Here is a 21555-nt window from a genome sequence, read left to right as displayed (position 1 = left end):
TCAGACTTGTCGATTTCATTCTAGATTACTCTTGCTTGGCCCCCTCGGCCGTAGCATGCCACACCCCTCAACGGCCTCGCCCGCCCTCCCTCGTTGCAGTGACCGAGCAGTGTTGTTACAGCCTCAGCAAGCTCAAGTTTGGAGGTGTGGAAACATGGGTTTGGGGAATGGGGGGGGAAGGGGTGGGGCGCGCGGCCTTCCCACCTGCAGCTGAGCAGTCCTGGAGAGAGCAGGGGCCCGAGGGCTGGAAACAGGGCAAGGCCGGGGGCCTGCAGCTAGGAAAATTGGCGTCATGCTGCGGGGCCCGCATGCAGGGGATACGTTGCGCAGGGGATGGCGGGGGGAAAAGAGCGTTGGCCCGCCAAAGCAGGCTCACACGTGGGGCAGGGAGTGTCGGGGGCGGCCCAGGTCCGCGCCGAGCGAGGCCAGCCGGGCCCTGAGCCGTCGCAGGATTTGGAGGGAGTCGGGGCGGGCGGCAGGGTCCGCGACCCAGCAGTCCCAGACCAGGGACGAGAGGGCCGGGGGCATGTCGGCGGGGAGCGGCGGGCGCGTGCCTTCATGTGCCACGCCGGCCATGATCTGCAGGGCGGGCATGCCCTCGTAGGCCCGGCGCCGCGTCCAAGCCTCCCACACTGCAGGTGTGGGGGGCGGCGTTCGCCAGGGGTCGATCGAGGGGGCATCACACGGGCACCACGCGGCAAGCGGAGCGTGGGAACCCGTGCCCGGCCCCAGGGCTCGGCCATGGGTCGAGGGAGGTGTGTGCCGGCAGGTGCGCTGGCCTGGGTTGCGGGGGGTCAGCCCTGCTCACGGCTCCCACACGGCAAGCCCCCCCTAGGACCACCAGAAACAGAATCCCCATCCTCCCCCTCCCCCCTCCGAAACCTACCCAGGATGCCAAAGGCGTAGCAGTCTGCGGCAGGGGAGGGAGCGGCGCCTGCGAAAATCTCCGGCGCCAGGCAGGACAGGGTCCCGCATTCCACACTGCCAGTCGGCTGGCACAGCTTGCTGCTGCACCCAAAGTCCCCCACCTTGGCGCGGTAGCCCCGCTTGCTGTTGGCTGCCGAGGTGAGCAGCACGTTGCCTGGACGGGGGGGTGGGAGGGGGGGGTGAGGGGGGTTTCTAGCCAGGTCTGCTGGGACCGCCAGTCGCACGACACATCATGGTGCCGCTGGTGGGTCCTGCGAGGGTCGGGCCAGCAGCTTCCAACCCCCGGGCCGCACCATGTCAAGACGACAGACAGTCAAGACGCATTCTGAAGGTTTTCATGATCCCCACGCCCACAGCATGGACATCGATTCATGGGGTGCAGTCGCAGCGTCCGGGATCTCCGATCAGCACGGACCTTATGAAACACACACACCTGTTTTGAGGTCGCCGTGAACAACCCCGCTGGAGTGCAGGTAGTCGAGGGCCGTCGCCACATCGATGAAGAGTCGCAGCAGCGCCTCCTGTGCGGGCGGGAGATGTGGGGGGTCGGGGTCGAGGGGATCGTACTGGCCGCCGATGGGGAGTGCCTCTTGCAGGCACTGCATTCGGAACCACAAACATCCTTGGACCGACATGCGCCCACCCTCTGAACCTCCCCCCCACCCCCCCTTGTACCATGGCAGCACACTACCTCGGCATCCTCTCTACCCCTCCATACACAAACTGACCTCGTTCGGCTGTGCGGCGTCGGCGCCCCAGAGTCCGCAGCCCCCCACCCGCACGCAGTCCTGGAGGGAACCTCGGTCGCAGAGCTCCATGACGATGACCCTTGCTGCTGCGCGGGCCTCGGGGCGGCCTCCCTCCTCCGCCCCGGCCCCCAGGTCGAAACCCCGCGCGGCGCAGACCATGTAAACGCTGACGACGTTGGGGTGGCTCAGCGACTGGATGAGGTCGCCCTCGGCCGCCAGCGCCGCGGCGCGTGCCGGGTCCTCCACCACCTTGATGGCGACAGGGGAGCCGCGCCAGCGCCCGCGCCACACCGTGGCGCCACGGCTGTGCGCCAGCGTCTCCAGGAACTCCAGGTCCAGGGAGGAGGCCACCGCCCCGCGCCACGTGGACTGCAGGGCCGCCAGGCGTGTCAGGTCTGCGTCCAGGCCTACGTCACAGGTCTGGGCGTCGAGGGAGGCCAGGCCGGGGACCGGGGCCGGCTCTTCGACGCCGTCTCGGAACCCCAGGCCCGGCTCTTCGACGCCGTCTCGGAACCCCAGGCCCGGCCAGGGCTCCGCGGCAAGCCCGGCGGCGATTGGCGCGGCCGATGGCGCGCACCCACCGTCGGGCGCGGCCAGGCGCACTGGGCGAGGGGGGGGGGGCGCGCGACGATGTGCCACCCCGCAACCTCCCGCCCAGAGGCCACCCCGGCGCTGGCGGCCACCCCGGCACTCGCGGGCCCGCCGTGCTTGGCCAGCCGCCGGCGCCGCCGCCGGCGCAGGAGGATGAGGGCCGCAAGGGCGGCCAGCGACGCGGCCGCCACGGCGCCCACGACGATCAGCGCGATGGCCCATGCGGGGAGGCCCCCGCCACCGCCCCCTCCGCCGCCGTCGTCGTCGCCACCGCCGTCCGCAGTGATCATGCAGTACTCGAGGGAGGGCCCCAGCACCTGCACCATGAATTGCCCGGGCAGTCGCAGGAGGCTGCTTGAGTTGACCATGGCCAGGGTAAGCGCGCCCACCTCGTCGGTGTAGTACGCCGGCGTGGGCGCGCCCGGCACCTCGCCCACCGCGTCTGCGGAGGCCAGCGCGGAGCCGCGCAGGAAGGTCAGGCTGTTGATCAGAGCCTGGGAGCAGTCGGCGTCCTCAAAGTCCACGCTGGTGTAGGAGGTGGCCACCACGGCGCGGTCGTCGGCCAGGACTGCTGGGTAGAGGTCGAGGCCGGCGGGACGGATGGTGCCTGCCGGGAAGGCGGCGGTGTAGGCCGCGGCGCTGGGCGGGTGGGTGAGCACCAGGCCGACCAAGGCCAGGGTGCCGCCGGTCTGCACCTCGAACAAGCCGGGGAGCCGGGCCAGGCTGAGATTGTGGGCACCCGCCGCCAGGAGGGCGGGGAGGCCATGCGTGACGTCGGGCAGCGAGGTCAGCTCGGCACGCAGGACCACGATCTGGTTCTGGGACACGACAACGGGGGTGGCCTTGATGGCCCAGTCCGAGAGGCTCATGTCAGCTGAGGAGGGTGCGGGAGGAGTGGGGGCGATGGAGCGGCGGCCGGGCATCGCGGGGCCGAGCGCGGTGGGGCGCCTGGCAGGGATGCAGCACCCAGCAAGCATGGCTGGCAGGGATGCAGCACCCAGCAAGCATGGACCCACCACCACCATCGCCATCGCGTGCATACCCGTGATGACGACGGTCACATCCGCAGCGCCCAGGTTGGAGAGGAGGTCATACAAGGCATCAGGGGTGGAGGCCGAGACCACGGGCTCCACGCCATCGATGCATGACAGCCAGGCGCTCTCGTTGAAGGGGCTGGTCACGGGGTGCAGCTCATTGCAGCCCTGAGCCGCGACCCTCGACGAGCCCAGGATGAAGCACACTATCATGGCCTGCGTGAGGAAGCGCTCCATGACTCGCCGATGCCGTTATCGGCGCTGCCTTGGCCTCTGCGCCCCAGGCTGTGGCGCTAAGCCGGGGGGAGTGATGCCCTCGCGCATCCGGAGCGGGCAGGCCCCGACAGGCTTGCAGTACGAGTGAAGTGGTGATGTCACACCTTTTGTGCAAGGTAGAGACCGCCGGCTGCAAATTCCGTGATTGTCATGTGCTCACGCGCATCCTGGTCCTGGCGCCCTCACCAGCACTTCTCTTGACTCGGGCAGTAGGGTTCCCAGCTCCACAAATACCAATCTATCACGCACTCTCCCCCGCTGTTTATATTATGTACTCCTAACCTCAATGTAATGTTGTTTCTTCACCAACAAAGGGTGTACTGGAGGTCGTGCAGGCTCGTTCGCGCACCTCACGGGCCCGGCCATCTGCTGCATGCGATGAGGCGTCTGGAAGGCAGCCGTGGAGCCAGCCCATGCACACCCCATTACGCACGCAGCCCCGAGCGCCTGCTCACTGCGCAACCATGGACTCGGCCTCCTTCACGAAGCCGTCGCCGGACCAGTCATCGTCGCGAGACAGACCCACTCGCTTTGCTTTCTTCTCCGCAATGGCCTCCCTCTGCATCCTGACGAGCTCGTGGTGTGTGGTGAAGTAGGGGAGCGCCTTGCCTGTGAGCGTGGATGATGTGTGGTCGTAGGGGGGGGATGAGAGGGTCGTATGAGGGGCGGGGTAGCGTGAGGGGAGCGCACATGGCTCTCGCAGGGGGCCAGAGACGTGCACATCGCCATGACCTCGCTGGTGACGAGGGCAAGACAGTGGCAAGCGCAACGGCCACTACCATCCCAGCACCCTACCAGGCACCAGGCATGTTCCCCACCTCTGAACTCGTCAATGCTCTTGAAGTCATGCTGCCGCATGAAGTCCTGCAGCTCGGCGCAGAGGTCACGCACCAGACCATATCCCTTGAGCATGACCCCGGTGCACACCTGATGATGGGAGAAGGTGGGGGTCTTGTAAGGGGTGCTCGATGCTGCTAGATCGAAATTTGGAACCCCAGCTGCCCCTCCTCAGTCTCCACTGATAGCTCGGCTTGCAACGGGCAGCGCCACACACAGGATTCCTTCCTCCCACTCACCCAGCCCTCCCTCCCGCCCCCCCGGCCCCCACCTGAACGGTGTCTGCGCCGATGAGGATGAACTCCGCGGCGTCACTTCCCGTGGCCACCCCGCCCAGGCCCGACAGCGAGGCGCCCGGGTGGTCCGCCGCGATGGCCTTGGCGATGGACATGACCTATGAGCAGAGGGGGTGGGACGGGGCGTACAGGCGGTCGAAACGTTACCCTCTCGAAGGGACCCAGCTCCGCGGCGTCCACAGAGGCCGTGCTGGACGGACATTTGCCCAGCCCCTGCACTCTTTTCTTCTCACCCAAACTAGAAGCCAGCCCACCCCTGCCCAGGCCCCTCCCCATCCATCCTGTGATACATGCCCTTTCACCCCCCACCCCCTTCCCCCACCCCATTCCCCCACCTTGGCCAGGGCGATGGGCTTGACGGCGGTGTAGGAATAGCCGCCCGGCGTCGTGTGGCCCTGCACGCTGGGCTGCGGGCGCAGCGTGGCCAGGTCCACGCCCATGACGCTGGTGATGGTGTTGATGGCGGACACTCCCTCGCACCCCGCACGCAGGGCGGCGGCCGCGGGTACCGCGATGTCGGTGATATTGGGCGTCATCTTGGCCCAGACTGGCACCGTGGCCTTGGCGGTAACCCAGGAGCAGACCTCGGAGAGGAGGTCCGGGTCCTGGCCCATAGCCATGCCCATGCGGCGCTCGGGCATGCCATGCGGGCAGCTGTTGCGGGGGACAAGGGGGGGCGGTGAGGGAGGGGGTAGGGCGGGGCCCTCTTACTGGGAGAGGCAGTTCACAGTGGGATGGCAAGGGGATGCTGAGAACTGGGTTGTAGAGTGCATGTGAAAGAGGGATTCCTGGCACCATGAGGCTAAGCGGAGATGTCAAAACTCGAGTCGCCACCTTCACGGTTCCTGATGCGGCACAGTGCACCATCCCATCCCCCCCGGCACCTGAAGTTGATCTCGAATGCGTCGGCCCCCGCCTCCTGGCACCGCTCCACGATCTCCTCCCAGGAGGCACGGTTGACCTCCTCCATGATGCTGGCGATGAGCACCCTGTGGGGGGCAAGCGTAGACAGGACGAGGAGCTTTGCTGGCCAGATGGTCTCCAGATGCCAGTCGGAATGGAGGGGGATTATCATGCCACCACCCAAGGAACAAAACTCAGCCCCGACCTGTCTGGGAACTCGGCCTTTAGTCGCTTGAACTCCTCCAGCATGGTCTCGAAGGGCCTGTCGGAGATGAGCTCGATATTCTCCCACCCAATCACGTCCTTTTTGGAGCCGGGGGCAAACATCTTTGCATAGCGTGGCGTGACATTGACGACCTGGGAGTCCAGGACAGGGGGGTGTTTTTATTGTGCTGGATTTCTGGACTGAGGCGACACAGGCATCCACAAAGACTGATCACTGCCGCAATGGATTGCCTACTGAGGACGCACCATCCGCGTGACTGCCGGCGTGGCCCACAAGCACAGCAGACATGGCCACTGCCAGTAATATCTAACAGCATGCAGTCCTCCATCATCCCCCCCGGTGCCCCAGCCAACCTTGGACGAGTCCAGGGACACAGTCTTAGCAATGACGGCGCCCCAACCATCCTCAAATGCTCGCTTCATGACGGCATAGTTAGTGCCAGGAGGTCCGCTCCCGATGACAAAGGGGTTTGGCAGCTTCAAGCCGTTGACAGTGACCGACAGGTCTGGGCCAGAGGCCACAGCTCCATTGACCTGTGGGCAGCAACCCACACTTGTGCCCCGTCAGCTTCATCCTAGCTTGCTTGGAACGCAACGGGAGATATGATGTGACAATATGAATACAGATGCGCGAGTTGGGACCTCACCAGTGCAGGAGCTGCGCCATTGGACCCGCTGGCATGGATCGCAGTGCGCTGTGCACAGTGGACCGACCTTGGAGTCCTCACTGCCGTGCATCGTGGATGAGGGAGCGCGAATCTGGATGTGATGTTTAGGGTTGCTGCCAAAGGTACAAGCAAGAAAGGGCTTCACGCTCACCTGTCTCGAACCCTGCCAGGGGCGAAGCCCTACTGATCTTGGCCCTCGACACCGACATCGAGGGGTGGCCCGCGATCGACATGTCAGAATTTATTGTTGAGTATACGTTCCTGGAAACTGTTCCAAGTTTCAGGAGAATGCCGGCGTGACGGAGAGCAGCGACCCATGTGGCAGCTCCGACACTCGAATTTCCGGTTACGTAATGCTATAATAGCTTGCCCTGGGAGATGTGGCAGCACGTCCCCATGACCTCAGTGACTTGGCAGGAAGCAGAGTGAGTTGGATTTTCTATAAACAGCATGTTTGTTGGTCAGGTGAACCTACACTTGTGGAAACTGCAGGCAACCACTCCGCTTGTGAGACACACAACTTCTGACAACAGCGGGCAAGTCAGCACACTTGCAGTGTCACGTTCACATCGTGCCTCCAAGGCATGGTATGCTTGCTAGAGCATTGCGGGTAATAATATACGTTCACGGTGGCATTCCTGCAACCACTATTCCCTTAGCGACCATGTGCTGTCCTTTCTTCCGAACAGTTTGTATTTTTCTGAGATCTCTTTGCGCATTTTTGCCCTATGCCCATCATCTTGACGTGGCAACGACGCATTGCATCCAAATAACTAACACCCACCACATGACTCGCGTGGGTCTGGCGGCACCCATCGGCTGTTGCGCGCCTTCACGCTCCGAACTAGAACAGTCCGGCTTCTCCTATGGCGGAAGGGCGCGCCACTTGTTCCTAATTATGGGCTGCGATACCCAATGACTCGTCAGATCTCGGCCCAACCACCGTTTGTGCTGCGCCCTGGACGAAATCAGCTCCTGGCCGTGCTGACGGACTTGTTGGTGGTTGGCTGAGAGCGGCGCGCAAATCCCCCCGACTCCCGGCGGTTATACCTAGAATAGTACCTGGTCTCCCTCTAGGTCCATGTTGGAGGCTGGGATAGAGAGCGTGTGCTCGCCCAGCCGCGAGCCCAACGCCGAACCAGCTGCAGACACGGTCGGTCCCCCATCAGATACCAGGAGGTTGGCGGGCGGCATCCACCCAACGCAGCAGCTCCATGTCCTCGCGGCCTTGCTGCGCTCGCTCCGGGCCCAGGCCCGCGCCCTGAAAGCGTCCCTGGCCACGTCCGAGACCGAGAAGCTGGGGCTGGTCCGCGCCGCGCAGGCCGCGGCCAGCGAGCATGCTGCCCAGCTGGCCATGGCGCTGGCAGGCACCCGAGCCTTCCAGACCGCAGCGGCTGCTCGCCAGAACACCATCCATGAACTCCAAAGGTGGGTCCCGGGGTGGGTTGTTATCATCCTGATCAACCGTTAAGTTGGTGGCATGCCCAGGTGATGCCTGCAGGATCTGGGTCCCTAGGTGCTCGCGGTTACATGGATGTCTTGCTCGTGCCACTTACCAGCTCTCTTCTCATCACAGGTCGCTGGAGGAGTGCAAGCGGGAGTCGAAGCGGGCCTCTGCAGCCCTCGCTTCCCGAGACGCAGAGGTGAGCTACTGGCTGAATGATGGGGATCCCCATGTGTTTGGGGGTCCTGCCTCATCCAGCGACGTCTCACCATGAGCTGGCCAGCCATTCCTGCATCCCCTGGTGCCGATCACCCAACTCTTGTCTCTTGTTGCTCAGTTCCGCATTCCAACTCTTCACCGCTTGCCCCCCTCTCCCCACCCGCCCCAGGTGGCAGAGTGGACGCGGTCAATGTCCCCTCGCCTGGCTGCCACAGCCTGCGCCCTGGCGACGGCATCATCGAGGCAGGGCTCCGCCTCGGCCCTGGTCCAGGCCGTGTCAGCGCAGCTGACGGAGCTGGAGGCCCGCTGGGCCTGCCAGGCGGAGGCGACCCGTGGCCTGGAGGCGCAGCTGGCGACCACGCAGGCGGCGCTTCAGGCCAGCGAGGTTCGGAGGCTGGCCGCCGAGCAGCAGGTCGCCATGCTCGCATGCGAGCTGCAGGCCGCCAAGGCCGAGGCGGCGGCCGGGAGCCTGCCGGCACGTGCCAGGCGGCCGCGCGGGGCCCGGGCCGGTGCCGCGGCAGACTGCTCCAGTTCCTGTGTGAGCGCCGAGTGGCCCTCCAGCCCCAGCACGGCGTCCCATGCCTCGCAAAGCAGGGACGCTGCCGACTGGGAAGGAGGCAAGACTTCGGCGCCCCACGCCGCCTCTCGGCCCTCCGGACGCCAGCATCAGCGCTCCCCGGCCGAGGACACGACGCAGCGCCGGCAGCAGCGCGCGCAGCACCTGCCCGCTCGGTCGGGGCGGAGGCTGCTGGACTCGACCGATTCCTCCTCGGCTGGCGAGACGGGTGATGTGCGGGGGGAGGAGTATCATCACGCTCGGACTGCAGAGACCGTGGCGCGCTCGGGCGGTGGGGGGGCCTCCCCTGCGGCGAGCGGCTCCGGCCTAGGCAGCCTCCCGACTACATCGCGCCAGAGCAGCGGTGCCTCGCCGCATGCTTCGAGGGTGCGGGAGCCGGCGGCGGCTCTTCGCCGCGCGCACGACGCCCAGGCGTCGCTCATCGTCGGTCGGCGGCCACGCGCCTTCCTGGCCGGCTCGATGCCGGGAAGCAGCGCCCGCTCCCCTCCCAGCCCTGGCACGGCAGATGATGGCCAGGCGTCGCGGCGGCGCCGCCCTCGGCGCCAGGTCCCTCCGCTGGACCTGTCGGGCGGCGAGGACGCGCGCGGGCCGGAGTGGCCGCTGCCCACGCCGCCCCCACGCACGGCCACGGACGGGGCGCCCACCCCCAGCGCCACGTCACCGGGGTCCATGGCCAGCTCGGTGGGGCCACGGTTCTCCGCATCAGTGGTGGACATGCTGTCGGAGCTGGCGGCGGCCGTGGCGGCCCTGGAGGTGCAGCTCGCGCCCTCGGGGCCGCTGCAGGGGACCGCAGGTGCCCTGTCCTGCGCCGTGGCGCGCGTCTGATGCGAGGCCCTGCACATTTTGCGAGGCCAAAGCCTCGACGCGCGCGCCGTCGCCGACCTCTTCGTCCCCATGCGCGGGTGCGCCGCTCGCGCTCGTGATCCTGAAGGAACACCCTTGGACCCACTCATGTGTGGACCCCTCGCTCCCCCGGACAGACCGAGACCTTGTTGTTGCTGGCGAGCTGACTCAGACCCCTGATCCACCACTTCTTGTCCCCCTGCACGGCGGCGACCTGTTTCCTGTATGACACCCACCCCTCCTGTAATTGATGCCCGTCAGGATCATGTGGGCGCCACAGAGCGGGGGAGCACAGGCCCCTGGAACTTACAAGCAGGGGCCCTGCCACGTAGGTATCGAACCAACATCATCCAGAGTACTCCAGGACTTCTCACGGGTCCTTCTAGCATGATCAGGCCGGAGCGCTTGAATCTGACGCGATCAACATGCTTGTGCTCCTGGTGACGACGAATTCTCGAGAAGCTGAACCGCGCGCGCGCCCAATCTTGCAGTCAGGGATCCAGCACGAGAAAAGGGGCTCCTCGGTGAGTTCATTACCCCCATCTCCACGTTCGGCAAACGGAAATATATCATTATGGCCGAAAGTGCCTGATCAGCTGCTGGCGCACGCTGCTGAGCCAGGATGGGGAAGAATGGTGTGTCGGGAGAGCTGGAGCGCAACCCGGTCTCGCGTGTTCCGCGACAATTTGACTCTGTGTCCTCATCCTAACTGCGCCTCCGCCCTCGCATCGCAGGTTTCCTGACCCCCAAGGCGATAGCCAACCGCATCAAGGCCAAGGGCCTCCAGAAGCTGCGGTGGTACTGCCAGATGTGCGGCAAGTCCTGCAGGGATGAGAACGGCTTCAAGTGCCACCTCACCTCGGACGCTCACCGGCGCCAGATGGAGATATTTGGGCAGAACCCGGACCGGGTGATCGAGGGGTACTCGGAGGAGTTCGAGGAGTCTTTTCTGGAACACCTACGTCGCGCCCACCCCTTCAGCCGGGTGCAGGCCACCGTGGTTTACAACGAGTTCATCGCGGACCGGCATCACGTGCACATGAACTCCACCAAGTGGCTGACCCTGACGGAGTTCGTCAAGTACCTGGGGAAGAAGGGCATCTGCCGGGTTGATGAGACGCCCAAAGGGTGGTTCATGTCCCTCATCCAGAAGGACGCTGCCGAGGTGAGTTGGCGAAACAGAGGGGGGTTTAGGGGTGTTGCTGGGCCGGCAAGATATTTTTGGTCACGTGCGATGATGCGTCACGGGGCGGGCATACCTGCCAGAATACCCCTACAGTGGCTTCTGTGACTTGAGGCGGTCTCCATTGGATGATGGCTGCGTACTCCATGCCGAGACAAGGCGACCTGCTAGCCTGCTCTCAAATCGTCAACTCCTTCCGGTGCTCCGAGAATGGCACAGGAACTGTTGGAGAAGAAGCGCCTGAAGCGTGAAAGGGCCGAGCTGGAAGAGTCGGAGCGCCACAACAAAGCCCTCGAGGCCCAGGTGGCCCGAGCCAGGGCCAGTCAGCCAGGTGAGAGGCGCGGCAGGGCGTGTTCCATGGTTTGCGCAGCAGTGATGGGCGCTTGGAGTTGGCCAGGCTCAGCACTCTTGAGAGCTTGTCATTGCAGAGCTGGCTTTGAACGTGCACTCCGCGCCACAGGCTGGGCGGCCGCTCTCTGACGCGGTCACGAAGCAGCAGCTGTCGCTGAAATCGTTCGTGCAAGTTCTTGCCTTGCTCATCAACATTAGAACAATGCGTGCCCAGCCCGAGTTGCCCGCCCGCTGATCATAGGGGAGGACCAGCCCGCCACCATGTCCTCGGAGGGCGCGACCGACCTCCAGAGGCTCGACGACGCGCCCGTCGCCTTTGCCCTGGCAGCCCCGGCGCGACAGTCGGAGGCCCGGGCCCAGGCGCAACCCTTGCCCCTCGCCTTCGGCGAGGACGCGACAGGGCGGGGCCCACGCGCGGACGGGATCAGGGCGGCTGCCCCGCCCCAGAAACGTAGCAAGCTGGAGGAGCTCATGGCAAAGGTGTGCAGCGGCTCTCTGGACAGGGGCCCTGGTTGGAGGTTTCTGGGCAGCCCACTGCTACGAGAGGCCTGTCGGTTTTGCAGCACCAGGACCCGGCACTCTCCCTGCGCCAGCTGTTGTCGCAGACTCCCTGGCGCTCACCCTTTCTTTGCTCGCTGCCCCAGGACAAGCTGGCCAAGGCTCATGGTGCCCCGTCGCGCCTGGGGGGCACGGGGTCCGCAGGGCAGCCCCCGCCCCGTGGTCAAGGCCCCGCCGCCCCCCCGCCGCGCAAGACGGAGGCCTGGCTGGTGGAGGGGCTCACGGTCAAGGTCATGAGCCCCGGCCTGAAGGCGCACGGGTACTACAAGGAGAAGGGGCTGGTGCTGCGAGTGCTGGACAAGTACATCGGCGAGGTGGAGCTCTTCAGCAGCGGTGCGGGTGCTCGAGGGAGGGGGGTTTGGGGGACTGGGGGGAGGAGGTGCTTGCCCAGCATGCTGGGGATCACATAACCACCCCTGTCACATAGCAGGGTCAGGCCCATGACTAATCCACCCCTCCCTGGTGCAGGCGACATCGTGCGTGTGGACCAGGAGGAGCTGGAAAGCGTGATCCCCACGCCAGGCGGCAGCGTGCTGGTCGTGCGGGGCCGGCTCGCGGGGCGGCGGGGGCTGCTGGTCCGCATCGACACCTCGGCCTTTCAGGCCGAGGTCGAGCTGGAGGGGGAGGGGCGGGAGGTCCGCTTCTTTGAGTACGAGGACATCTGCAAGATCACCTCGGGCACGACCTGACTGGGTGCCCCTGTAAGACCCCTGCATGGTAGTTTCACAGGTTCAGGAGCAAGTGAGGGGGCACTGACTGGAAGGGGTGTGCTCGACCCGACGAGGGAGGACGCAGCGCCTGCTCTTCACCCTTGGCGCTTGGTGGCCTCTGTGTCAGGCTGTCTGCCCGCTGCAGCAGTGCATCGGCGAGACTGCATGGGAATGGCAACCCAGGGACCGCCGTCAGGCCAGCGTCGAGCCTCGCCGCTGCGCCACACTCGCGATGGCATCCAGCCGCGCCTCGACGGCCTGCTCCACGGCCGCAGCCTTGGCCTCGGCGGACCCCTCCTCTACGGGTACAGATGGGGTTTCTGGCCTCCCACCGACGCCAAGCCCTGCGTCTCGCCGCCGCCGCTTCTGCAGGACAAAGCCGGACTCCGTTTCCTGCGTGACCTTGCCTGCGGCGGAGGGTGGCGGGGAGCAATGTGTGTGGCACAGCTCTGAACAGTGTAGCAGACCAAAGCTGGCTCTTTGAGGTGTCCAGGTTGCTCACAGGAGCCTCACCTTTCGAGCCGGTCTCGGCCGCAGAGATGGCGGTCGACAGTTTCTGCCGGATGGCTTGCTGCATGGCTCGGTCTGCCCCGTCTTGCCCCTTGGCATCAAGCAGGAACTCGTAGAGCAGCACCTCCCAGACCCGCTGCGCCTGATGCTTGCAGAGGCACAGCTCCTGACGCGCGCGCTTGGTTATGTCGGCGGGGATGGTGGTGTGGAAGGCTGCCTGCCCTTCGCCGACTTCACCCTTGCCTTCCAAGGCTGTTGTGGCCCCAGGTGCGAGACCAGACACCTGTCGTGGCAGAGGCAGGAAGTCAGAGCGTGCAATTCGATCTCACGCACATGGGTCAGAACCGTTGAGCTGATATTTACGCCACACACTGCTACACCACCCTTGGCTGAACCTCAAGCGCCCCTGTACCCACCCTCCTGGCCGCTTCCAGCAGCCACGGTGCATGCCGTGCACGCTGCACGTCCAACCGGTCACGCAGGCGCTGCAGGTCCTCGGTCGGGTCCTCGCACTGTGAGGTGGGAGGATGATGGGCATGGAATGTGCGTTGAAGGGATCCCAGCCACGGGACGCAGCTGAACACAGGAACTCGCTGCAGGCAGCAGCCTGGCACAGAATCATGGGCCTCATCGCTGCGGCCAACATGTCAGGCAAACAGAATGCAGAATATCAGGACTTGCAGCTTCCCTTGCCACCCCTCGGCGTCAGAGCCCAGTCCCAGCCGGACGAGCATGCCAGGGGGTACCACGAGACCAGCCGCACCGTCATGTCCAGCGCTCCGGCCGCCTGAGCGTGGACCGTGGCGGCGGCCAGCAGGGCCCGCCCCACCCCTCGCTTCTGGAAAGCAGGGATCACGAACACCTGGCTCAGGCGCATGCGTTTGCTGTCCGGCCAGCCAAAGAAGGAGTAGAGCGTTGCAAACCCCGCCTGTTGGGATTTGGGGGGGTGGCAGGGGGGGGCCTTGCGGGAGGCTTGGCCTGCATGATATCATGCAGACCTGAGAGGTGCTGACGCAACATTCGCATTTCCACCGACCAAGGACCGCGTCTCACCACGCGCTGGCCGCCCGGGGTCTCGGCGAGGGCCAGGATCAGGTCCCAGCTGTCGTCCTCCTGATCGATCATGCTGGCGGCGTCGATGTAGAAGAGCAGCAGGGGCTGCAGGCGGGCGTGCAGGGCCTGCGAGTGCATATGTTTTGAAGGGGGGATCATGAAGCCATCAGCACACAACCCGAGCTTCCCTGGAGGCCCCCCGGCTGCCCGGCTGTTTGATGATGTTGGACACCCATGTCTCAATCCTCCCAGCACGCACCTTGAGCTGGGGGGTGGCGCTGGCGATGCTGCTGGCCAGCAGCTGCAGGGAGAGTTCACCGCCAGCACATCCCGGGGCCCAGTCCCCAGGAATAGAGACTGGTGTGCCCAGGGCTGCCACATCAAGAGAGCCCTCCTGCGCGGCAGCCCTTTGGAAGGCTTCCTCGTCCGTGAAGAGGGCATCACTGAACGCCTCCTTGAAAGGCCCGACCACATCTGTCGCGCCCGGCTCCTTTTTGCCGCCAGAGTCGACCTCCAGGAGGGCATGGAAGGCAGCAGACAGCTTGAGGGTTATGGCAGGCTCGGGGTGGCCCTGGATCAGCTCCTCCTCGCCGAATAGCCTGCATGGGAAGGGCAGGTAATCGAAACGCATGGCCGGGACTGCACCTGGCACTCTCCTCGCATTCCGCAGGCTCTGCCGCCTTCATGACGCACTGGTGGCACATGTCCGGGTTGTACGCCTGCTCCTCGGACTCCATCCCGACGTCGAAGACAAGCTCGATGACCTCGTTGGCATCATGGGTGACAGCCTCAGACCGGCCCCGTTTGGAGGGAGGATCCGTGGTCATCCTCCTCAAAGCGACAGTGTATCACTTGGACCTTTTCTACATTGAAGATGCTCCCTTTGCAGCTGGCTGTATGGCTTTCCTGTTGGGCCATTTGCTGCCGCTCATTCGTGCACGACATACGGCAAAACTTCAAAAATCTGCCACGTCATCTGTGGGGTTGCCGGGACCGCCCACGACATATTCACTACGGCCAATCACCGACCAGACCATACTTTTCTTGCATCGGGAAAGAGTCCTCGCTAAATATCACCTCTTCATTACGGATGCGCCAGCAGGGGTGGTCCGTCATGCCGTCAAGGCCGTGACGTCGGCCAGGCCGAGCAGTCGGTACTGCTCCATATTCCCCGGCAGTTCCCCAGGAAAGCGACACCGGCGCGCCGGTTCTGCAAAGGGCCAGAGTCTCACTGCTACAGCCATGTCGGCCATCTTGCTCCCAGTTGCCGACGAGCCCGCCTGGCAGGTTGCGGAGCTTGCAAGAGAAGCCCTGCAGCCGGGCTTCGCAGATGTGCTGGTGTATCATACAGGTGCATGAATTTCAGGCTGCATGGGGGTGGTAACACCAGGGTGCAGCATGCTGGCCTATAATATAACGCACAGTGCATGTGCCTGGTCACCTTCCCATGGCAAGTGCTAGCAATCCCAGTGCTAAAACCTCTCACAAAATCACCCAGAGCTTGAACCACACGCCCCTCTTATACCCTCAAAGGGCACCTGGGGAGGGACCCTGTCACGCTCGCTACCCTGGACTTCATGAAAGACTTGTTTGCGGCCGTCGGCTGGAGTTCTCCCCAGCTGTCCCTCTGTGTACTCTTGCCTCGGCTCGGCTGGACCCCTGGTAGGCAGCCAGGGACCCACAGGGACCCTCTTCCTCTATGATTTCTATGTGCTTCTTCAGAGGCTTGCATTTGCATCTCGCAGTCCAACGCCGTACCCCTCTGATGCCGCGTCCCTGACACAGAGAAATTGGCGTCCAGGTCGGATCTGCGGGGCATGGCCGTGCATGCCGCAGCACCTGCGAGGCAGCTGGGCCTCGCCCTGCTGACGCAGCTCCAGTCGCTGGGGGCGGTGGGGCTGGGCGTGGAGCCCCTGTTCCTGGAGGTCGGCTCGCAGGAAGCTGCCGCGCCCATCGGGTCCCCTTCCGGCATATGCGCGCCGGGCAGCGGCGCTCAGGCCCGCATCCACGGCCAGCCGGGCACTGCCCTGGACCGGGAGCTGTCGTTCAAAAAGGTGGCGGTGGGGGGCACCTTTGACCGGCTCCACGCCGGGCACCGCCTGCTGCTGGCCGCCACCGCTGCGGTCGCGAGCGCGGAGATCTTCGTGGGCATCACTGGTGAGTGCATGGGGGTCCGGGTCTGTCTGTGGGTGATGTACCCGTGCATAGTTATGGCGGCTGTGCAGCCAGCCATCTGATCCCGCAGTGGTGGCGCTTGGGCCGTGGAGCCCAGGCCCATCCCTGGCATCCACCGCGTCCCCCTCACCCCCACCTTCTGCCGCCCTGCAGCGGACCGCCTGCTGGTGAACAAGCAGGGGAGGGAGTGGCTGGAGGCGTACGAAGTCAGGAGCGGCGCGGCCGTGGGCTACATGGAGGCAACCCACCCTGGGGTCCGGGTGACTGCGGGCCCCCTGCTGGACCCGAAGGAACCTCCGCTGGCCACCACCGACCCCAGCTTCGAAGCCATCGTGGTGTCGGAGGAAACGATACACGGCGCTGAGGCCATCAACGCCGGGCGGGCGGAGCGCGGGTTTGCCCCGCTGGTGGTGGTGGTGGTGGGTCTGGTGAGGGGCCAGCATAGCTCAAGCGGGAAGCTGAGCTCCACCGACCTGCGTCTGGATCGCTGAGAGGGAAGAAATTGAGCTCCGGGGGTCACGACGCTGGCGCAAGGTGTGTCGCCCGTGGGGTGGCCGCAGGCTTGCAAGAGTGCAGGACCCTGTTCATGTGTGCCAAGTTTGAGCAGTATGCTTCCTGTACGATTTGTCCAGCCACTGCCTGTCTCTCCATGGAACTGAGCATTTGGGTTGCCCATGTAGTAAGCAGATCTGCCTCTCATAGAAAAGTGTGGGTGGGTCTCTGCTGTTGGTCGGGGTTGTCCAGCATATGCATGGTGGGCCAGCAGGAGGAGCGGACAGTGTGAAGAGAGGCGTCCCAACCGGATCCGACGCTGGGGAGTGATCTGGAAGCCGGGCCTGGACGAGATCACAGTCGCCCACAGATCTATGACCCTACTCTCTTCTCCTCATCGACACATTCCAAATTGAAAACCCATCACTCGACTGCCATGGTGCTGAAGGTGGGCATCCTAGGGGGCGCTAACATCGCCAACAAAATAAGCCGGGCCATCAACTCCATACCCGACGTCGCGCAAGGTTCGCCTTCCTTGGTAGAGATGTTGCAAGATCATGTAAATCCTCTTTTGGAAGTTCGTACTTGGGTTTGGGTTACATTGTGACCATCTCGCACCCCTTGGGCCCCCTCAGTGGTTGTGGTTGGCAGTCGTGAGGCCTCCAAGGCCGCTGCCTTCATCGAGCGCAACAAGCTGGTCCATGCCTCCCCCGTGGCTGGCTACGATGCCGTGCTGGACTTCCCGGGCGTGGAGGCCGTGTACATCCCCCTGCCCACCGCCCTGCACGTGGAATGGGTGCAGAAGGCCGCCAGCAAAGGCTTGCACATAGTGCTGGAGAAGCCCATCGCCATCGAGGACGAGCATGTGGATGCCATCGTCAAGGCGGCGGCCGACGCCAACGTGGTGCTCTTCGACGGCACCATGTGGATGCACCACCCGCGCACCGCTGCCATGGAGGCTGCCCTGCAGGAGATCGGGCCGGTGTGGGATGTGGATTCCGCCTTCACCTTCAAGGGTGAGCGGGGGTGCACAGGGGTTGGGATGACACAGTGTGCTGACGGCATGCTTTGTGCGGCCTCCAGGGAGCACTGGCAACTGACAGTCCGGCTCCTAAGCTTGCGGCTGCAAAGAGTATTTCTGAGCAATCTTTTGCACCACCCATGCAGGGAGCGCTGACTTCCTGGAGAACAATGTGCGGGTCAAGGCCGACGGCGACCCCCTGGGCGCACTGGGCGACGTGGGCTGGTGGGTATTGCAGGAGGGAGGGACGGGGTGTGCACAGACTCGACCCTCAGTGTACAATCTTGCGGATGTCACGCAGCACGGAGCTCGATTCTGCGGCCGGCTGCGGGGCCTTCGTGTTACGAACTGGCTCAGTTTGGGGATGACATCCGTGGTCACCCACACGCTGCACTCTCCCCCCCCAAAGTCACTCAAACCCCTTTAATCACACACCCAACCCTCACAGGTACTGCGTGCGCGCCATCCTGTGGGCGTACGACTTCACGCCGCCCACCCATGTGGCCGCCCACCACGGCGCACTGTTCAACGAGGCGGGCGTGCCGCTGAACATCGCGGCGACGCTGCTCTTCCCCGGCGGGCGCAAGGCCCGCTTCCTGGCGGCCTTCGACACCGTCTTCACCTCCAAGCTGGAGGTGTACGGCGACCGGGGGTCGCTGCGCCTGCGGGACTTTGTCATCCCCACCGCCGAGCACGAGGCCTCCTTTGTCGTGGCCACCGCCAACGGCCTGGCCGACGGCGACACCCGTATCGCCACGGTGGAGGAGACGCGGACGGTGAGGAACGCAGTGACGCAGGAGGCAGCGCTCTGGCAGCGCTTCGCGCGCGAGATCGAGGTCGTGCGTGCCGGCGGCCGCGCACCGGAGTACTGGCCGCGCATCGCGGCGCTGACGGAGCGGGTGCTGAGCGCGGTGCTGGCGTCCGCCAGGCAGGGCTGCGCCCTGCTCCCCTTTGAGCACCGCGCGTGAATGGATGTGTAAGTTGAATTAAAGCCCGGCAAGGAGTTTGGCAGATAAGGGCTACACGCCAGGCGGCAGTCAGGCGGGGTGTTCCATTCAACAGCGCCAAGATGAAAGGGAGGCAGCTCGCCTGCTCAGCGACTGACTGCGTACTGCAGGGGGGGCTAGGTACCTGTGACCCCCATGCATCCACTCTTGGGCACCTCTGGAATCAGGCGGGGTATTTATGGAATGCAGGGCGACACACCAGAGGTGACGAGTATGATGGGTTTGGGGGGGGACGATATGGCACCCTGTGCCACCTTGCCACTCCAGATGAAAAGGGGTATATACAGTTTGCAGGCAAGGGCCTGGGAAAAGAGGCAAGGGCCGATGAACAGCCAGGTATGCTGCCATCGGCAAAACTGTCAGGGTTTGGGACTGGGAGCCAGCATAGCACACTCCAGCGAGGCGGGGGGAGGGCACCAGGCACCTGGTCATGCAAACGGCGACCCCCTGCGCTCGCCGTTTGCATTCGCAGCGAGGCGTATGATGTTAACGCGCCCCGGCGCCTCCTCGTCGTCCGTGGCATCGGGCGAGGAGTGCCGGGAGAGGCCGAGGCGCGCGCGTGCGTCCTGCGTCAGCGCGGCCAGCAGCCACCGCGGGCGGCGCATCAGGGAGGACAGCAGGTTGCGCGGGGATTCGGGGCTCGGCCGCCGCACGGCCAGGGGCGACCCCAGCTCCGGCGTGGCCGGCGGGTTGTTGACCCTGGGGTTTGAGAGAGGGACAGTGAGGAGGGAAAGGGGGTTGTGGACTGCAGGGGGGTACCATGCATGTAGGCTGCAGGGACAGCCGACCGCAGCTCTCGGTGCCCTGCCCTCTGGATGCTCGCCATGGCCCCCATCCCCCAAAACAAAATACAAAGAAAGAAACAAAGATAATACCCACCTCCACCACCCACGCCCAGCCGCGCGGTCCAGGTCCTTGCGCGTGATCATGCCCCATACGATGCCGCGCCGGTCCACCACCGGCAGGTGGCGCAGAGACAGCGCCAGGAACAGCTGGTGCACCTCATTGGCCGGCGTGGCGGTGCGCACGGTGAGCGGCGCGCAGGCCATGAAGGGGTCCAGGTTCAAAAAGGCGCCCTGTGGCGGGTCGGCGCGGGCCAGCACCTCAACGGTGGAGGGCGAGGGGCGCAAGCCGGGGCGGCTGGGGGCGTACTCCCACTCTTTTTGGTCTGGGAGCCCGGCGGTGGGCAGGCGGGGGAAGCCCGGCGCGCCTGCACCCGCCGGCGCTTCCCGGGCCGCCGCTCCGCCGTCGCCTCCAAGCAGCTCACGTCCGGCCCCTCCGCTGTCACCCGCCGTCGCCCCGCGTGCCGGTCCCCTGCCACTCCCTCTGTGGGCCTCGACCCCGTCCTCGGCCTCGGAGGGCGCCTCGGAGACGCCCTGGGACTCCAGCGCCGCCAGCAGCGCCGCCGCGTCGGCCTCCTCCATCAACATGCTGGGCAGGCGATCGGCGTACTGCGCCGCGCGGGCCGCGGCGTCGCCCGGGCGGCACGCGTGCTCCCGTTCGCGCCGCAGGAAGAGGCCGCGGCCCGACCGATCCTCGGAGCGCCGGCGGCGGCGCACCTGCGGCGCCGAGCGCCGCCCACCCTGGACCAGGGAGTTGGAGGAGCGGCGCGCGGCCTGGCGCGCGGCCATCTCCGCCGCCAGCCACTCCTCCAGCAGGACCGGGTCGGGGACGGGGTCCAGGTACCGTCCCGCCGCGTCGCAGTACACGCGGTACCGCAGCAGTACCATGAGCTGGGTGCGCGTGATCAGGCCCGCCAGCCGCCCCGAGCCCAGCATCGGGTCCCTGTGGGTTTTTGTGGGTTTTGTTTTCTACTGCTCAACAGTGTGGGTGTGTTGGGGGAGCAGGGCGTGCAGCGCATGATGGACGGCTGTCCCCAGGCCTGGGGTCTGCCCCACACACTCCCCACCACACAGTCACCCCCCACCTGCCGCTGCTGTCATCGTACACCGCAAACCCGCTGTGCGTGGTGCGCTGGAGCACCTGCAGCACCCGCGCCACCGACTCCACCGCGTTGAACCCCAGCACCGGGCTGGCCATCACGTCGGCGGCGGTCTTGTAGCGCAGCGGGTGCGGCGGCTCGTGGCGTAGGTAAAACACCGTGCCGTCCCGCTCCAGGTCACCCTCGTACAGCCCGTCGCGGTTCAGCAGCTGGGAGATGGCGTTGGAGATCACCACAGCCACGATGATGCCAAACATGAACTCGATGCCCTGCGTGCCCTCCACCACAATGACCACGAGGGAGATGGACGAGCGGAAGACGCCGCCCAGCGTGGCGGTGGCGCAGACGATGGCGAAGATGCCGGGCTTGATGCCGAAGTCGGCGGGGAGGAGGGCGTGCAGGGCCAGCCCCGCGGCGCCGCCCAGCGTGGCGCCCACCATGATGGAGGGCATGAAGAGGCCACCGGGGGAGGCGGTGGAGGCGGCGGCCACCATGAGGACCAGGTAGAGCGCCGAGGCGATGCACAAGCTGGCCAGGGAGAAGTAGCAGGGACGGTCCAGGCCGCAGGCGGCGGGGACGGGGTGCGCGCGGGAGCCCATGCCCAGCAGGTTGCGGATGACGTAGACGCTGGTGGACAGCAGGATGGTGGCCAGGTCGTTGTACTGCCCGGCGGGGCAGGTGTACTGCATGAGCAGAGCGCCGTCCCACTCCTTGGGCACGGTCAGGCACCTGGGTAGTGGACGGAGGGGGTATTGCGGGGAGGGTGTCCACTGAGTGGTCTCGCAAGAGGGGGGAGGGGGCAGTAAGACTTGTGATGGTGAGAATCCTGCTCGAGGGTTGTGGCGGGAAGAGGATTGGAAGAGCCCAGAGGATGACAATGGGTCCCGGGGCGTGTGGCAGGGCATCGAGATCTGGAGTGGGCGGCTGCATCGCCAGACCGGCCTCACAAGCCTGCTTTGGGACG

The 21555-nt window shown here is 65.3% G+C and overlaps 8 protein-coding genes across 8 annotated transcripts in view; 4 read left to right on the top strand and 4 right to left on the bottom strand.

Annotated features, from left to right (window-relative positions):
* Window positions 1–372: 372 nt before the first annotated feature.
* F751_5403 (putative serine/threonine-protein kinase drkA) lies at window positions 373–3538 on the bottom strand (the record flags this gene model as incomplete). Its single annotated transcript, XM_011402525.1, has 6 exons — window positions 373–632; window positions 887–1081; window positions 1361–1448; window positions 1656–2207; window positions 2585–3141; window positions 3310–3538. 6 exons carry the CDS (start codon window positions 3536–3538, stop codon window positions 373–375), a joined length of 1881 nt encoding a protein of 626 aa, XP_011400827.1.
* A 490-nt stretch (window positions 3539–4028) lies between these two features.
* Window positions 4029–6261, bottom strand: F751_5402 (Dihydropyrimidine dehydrogenase [NADP(+)]; the record flags this gene model as incomplete). The annotated part of the gene is made up of 7 exons (XM_011402524.1): window positions 4029–4186; window positions 4396–4504; window positions 4686–4808; window positions 5046–5364; window positions 5595–5699; window positions 5819–5970; window positions 6193–6261. The coding sequence occupies 7 exons, from the start codon at window positions 6259–6261 to the stop codon at window positions 4029–4031; spliced, it is 1035 nt and encodes a 344-aa protein (XP_011400826.1).
* A 1326-nt stretch (window positions 6262–7587) lies between these two features.
* F751_5401 (DNA/RNA-binding protein KIN17) lies at window positions 7588–12370 on the top strand (the record flags this gene model as incomplete). The annotated part of the gene is made up of 9 exons (XM_011402523.1): window positions 7588–7934; window positions 8083–8149; window positions 8339–9539; window positions 10324–10754; window positions 10992–11103; window positions 11365–11603; window positions 11882–12014; window positions 12150–12211; window positions 12284–12370. 9 exons carry the CDS (start codon window positions 7588–7590, stop codon window positions 12368–12370), a joined length of 2679 nt encoding a protein of 892 aa, XP_011400825.1.
* Window positions 12371–12556: 186 nt separating this feature from the next.
* F751_5400 (hypothetical protein) lies at window positions 12557–12844 on the top strand (the record flags this gene model as incomplete). The annotated part of the gene is made up of 1 exon (XM_011402522.1): window positions 12557–12844. The coding sequence occupies one exon, from the start codon at window positions 12557–12559 to the stop codon at window positions 12842–12844; it is 288 nt and encodes a 95-aa protein (XP_011400824.1).
* Window positions 12584–14781, bottom strand: F751_5399 (Histone acetyltransferase type B catalytic subunit; the record flags this gene model as incomplete). The annotated part of the gene is made up of 7 exons (XM_011402521.1): window positions 12584–12798; window positions 12905–13184; window positions 13318–13413; window positions 13665–13829; window positions 13955–14080; window positions 14214–14553; window positions 14648–14781. 7 exons carry the CDS (start codon window positions 14779–14781, stop codon window positions 12584–12586), a joined length of 1356 nt encoding a protein of 451 aa, XP_011400823.1.
* A 990-nt stretch (window positions 14782–15771) lies between these two features.
* Window positions 15772–16620, top strand: F751_5398 (Phosphopantetheine adenylyltransferase; the record flags this gene model as incomplete). The annotated part of the gene is made up of 2 exons (XM_011402520.1): window positions 15772–16111; window positions 16283–16620. 2 exons carry the CDS (start codon window positions 15772–15774, stop codon window positions 16618–16620), a joined length of 678 nt encoding a protein of 225 aa, XP_011400822.1.
* Window positions 16621–17057: 437 nt separating this feature from the next.
* On the top strand, window positions 17058–18610 carry F751_5397 (putative oxidoreductase; the record flags this gene model as incomplete). Its single annotated transcript, XM_011402519.1, has 4 exons — window positions 17058–17145; window positions 17257–17637; window positions 17789–17867; window positions 18091–18610. The coding sequence occupies 4 exons, from the start codon at window positions 17058–17060 to the stop codon at window positions 18608–18610; spliced, it is 1068 nt and encodes a 355-aa protein (XP_011400821.1).
* Window positions 18611–19077: 467 nt separating this feature from the next.
* The window catches only part of F751_5395 (H(+)/Cl(-) exchange transporter 7), a gene marked incomplete at both ends in the record, with an annotated part of 5028 nt that continues 2550 nt past the window's right edge, over window positions 19078–21555 (bottom strand). Inside the window, 4 exons of the mRNA XM_011402517.1 lie at window positions 19078–19348; window positions 19529–20100; window positions 20209–20434; window positions 20577–21320. Coding sequence (XP_011400819.1) covers window positions 19078–19348; window positions 19529–20100; window positions 20209–20434; window positions 20577–21320 — 1813 coding nt within the window. The remainder of the gene's footprint in view (window positions 19349–19528; window positions 20101–20208; window positions 20435–20576; window positions 21321–21555) is intronic.

The sequence above is a fragment of the Auxenochlorella protothecoides genome (assembly GCF_000733215.1).
Source record: "Auxenochlorella protothecoides strain 0710 unplaced genomic scaffold scaffold63, whole genome shotgun sequence".
NCBI classification, from domain to species: domain Eukaryota; kingdom Viridiplantae; phylum Chlorophyta; class Trebouxiophyceae; order Chlorellales; family Chlorellaceae; genus Auxenochlorella; species Auxenochlorella protothecoides.
Note: the sequence above shows the minus strand (reverse complement) of the source record. Positions and strands in the feature narration are given on the sequence as shown.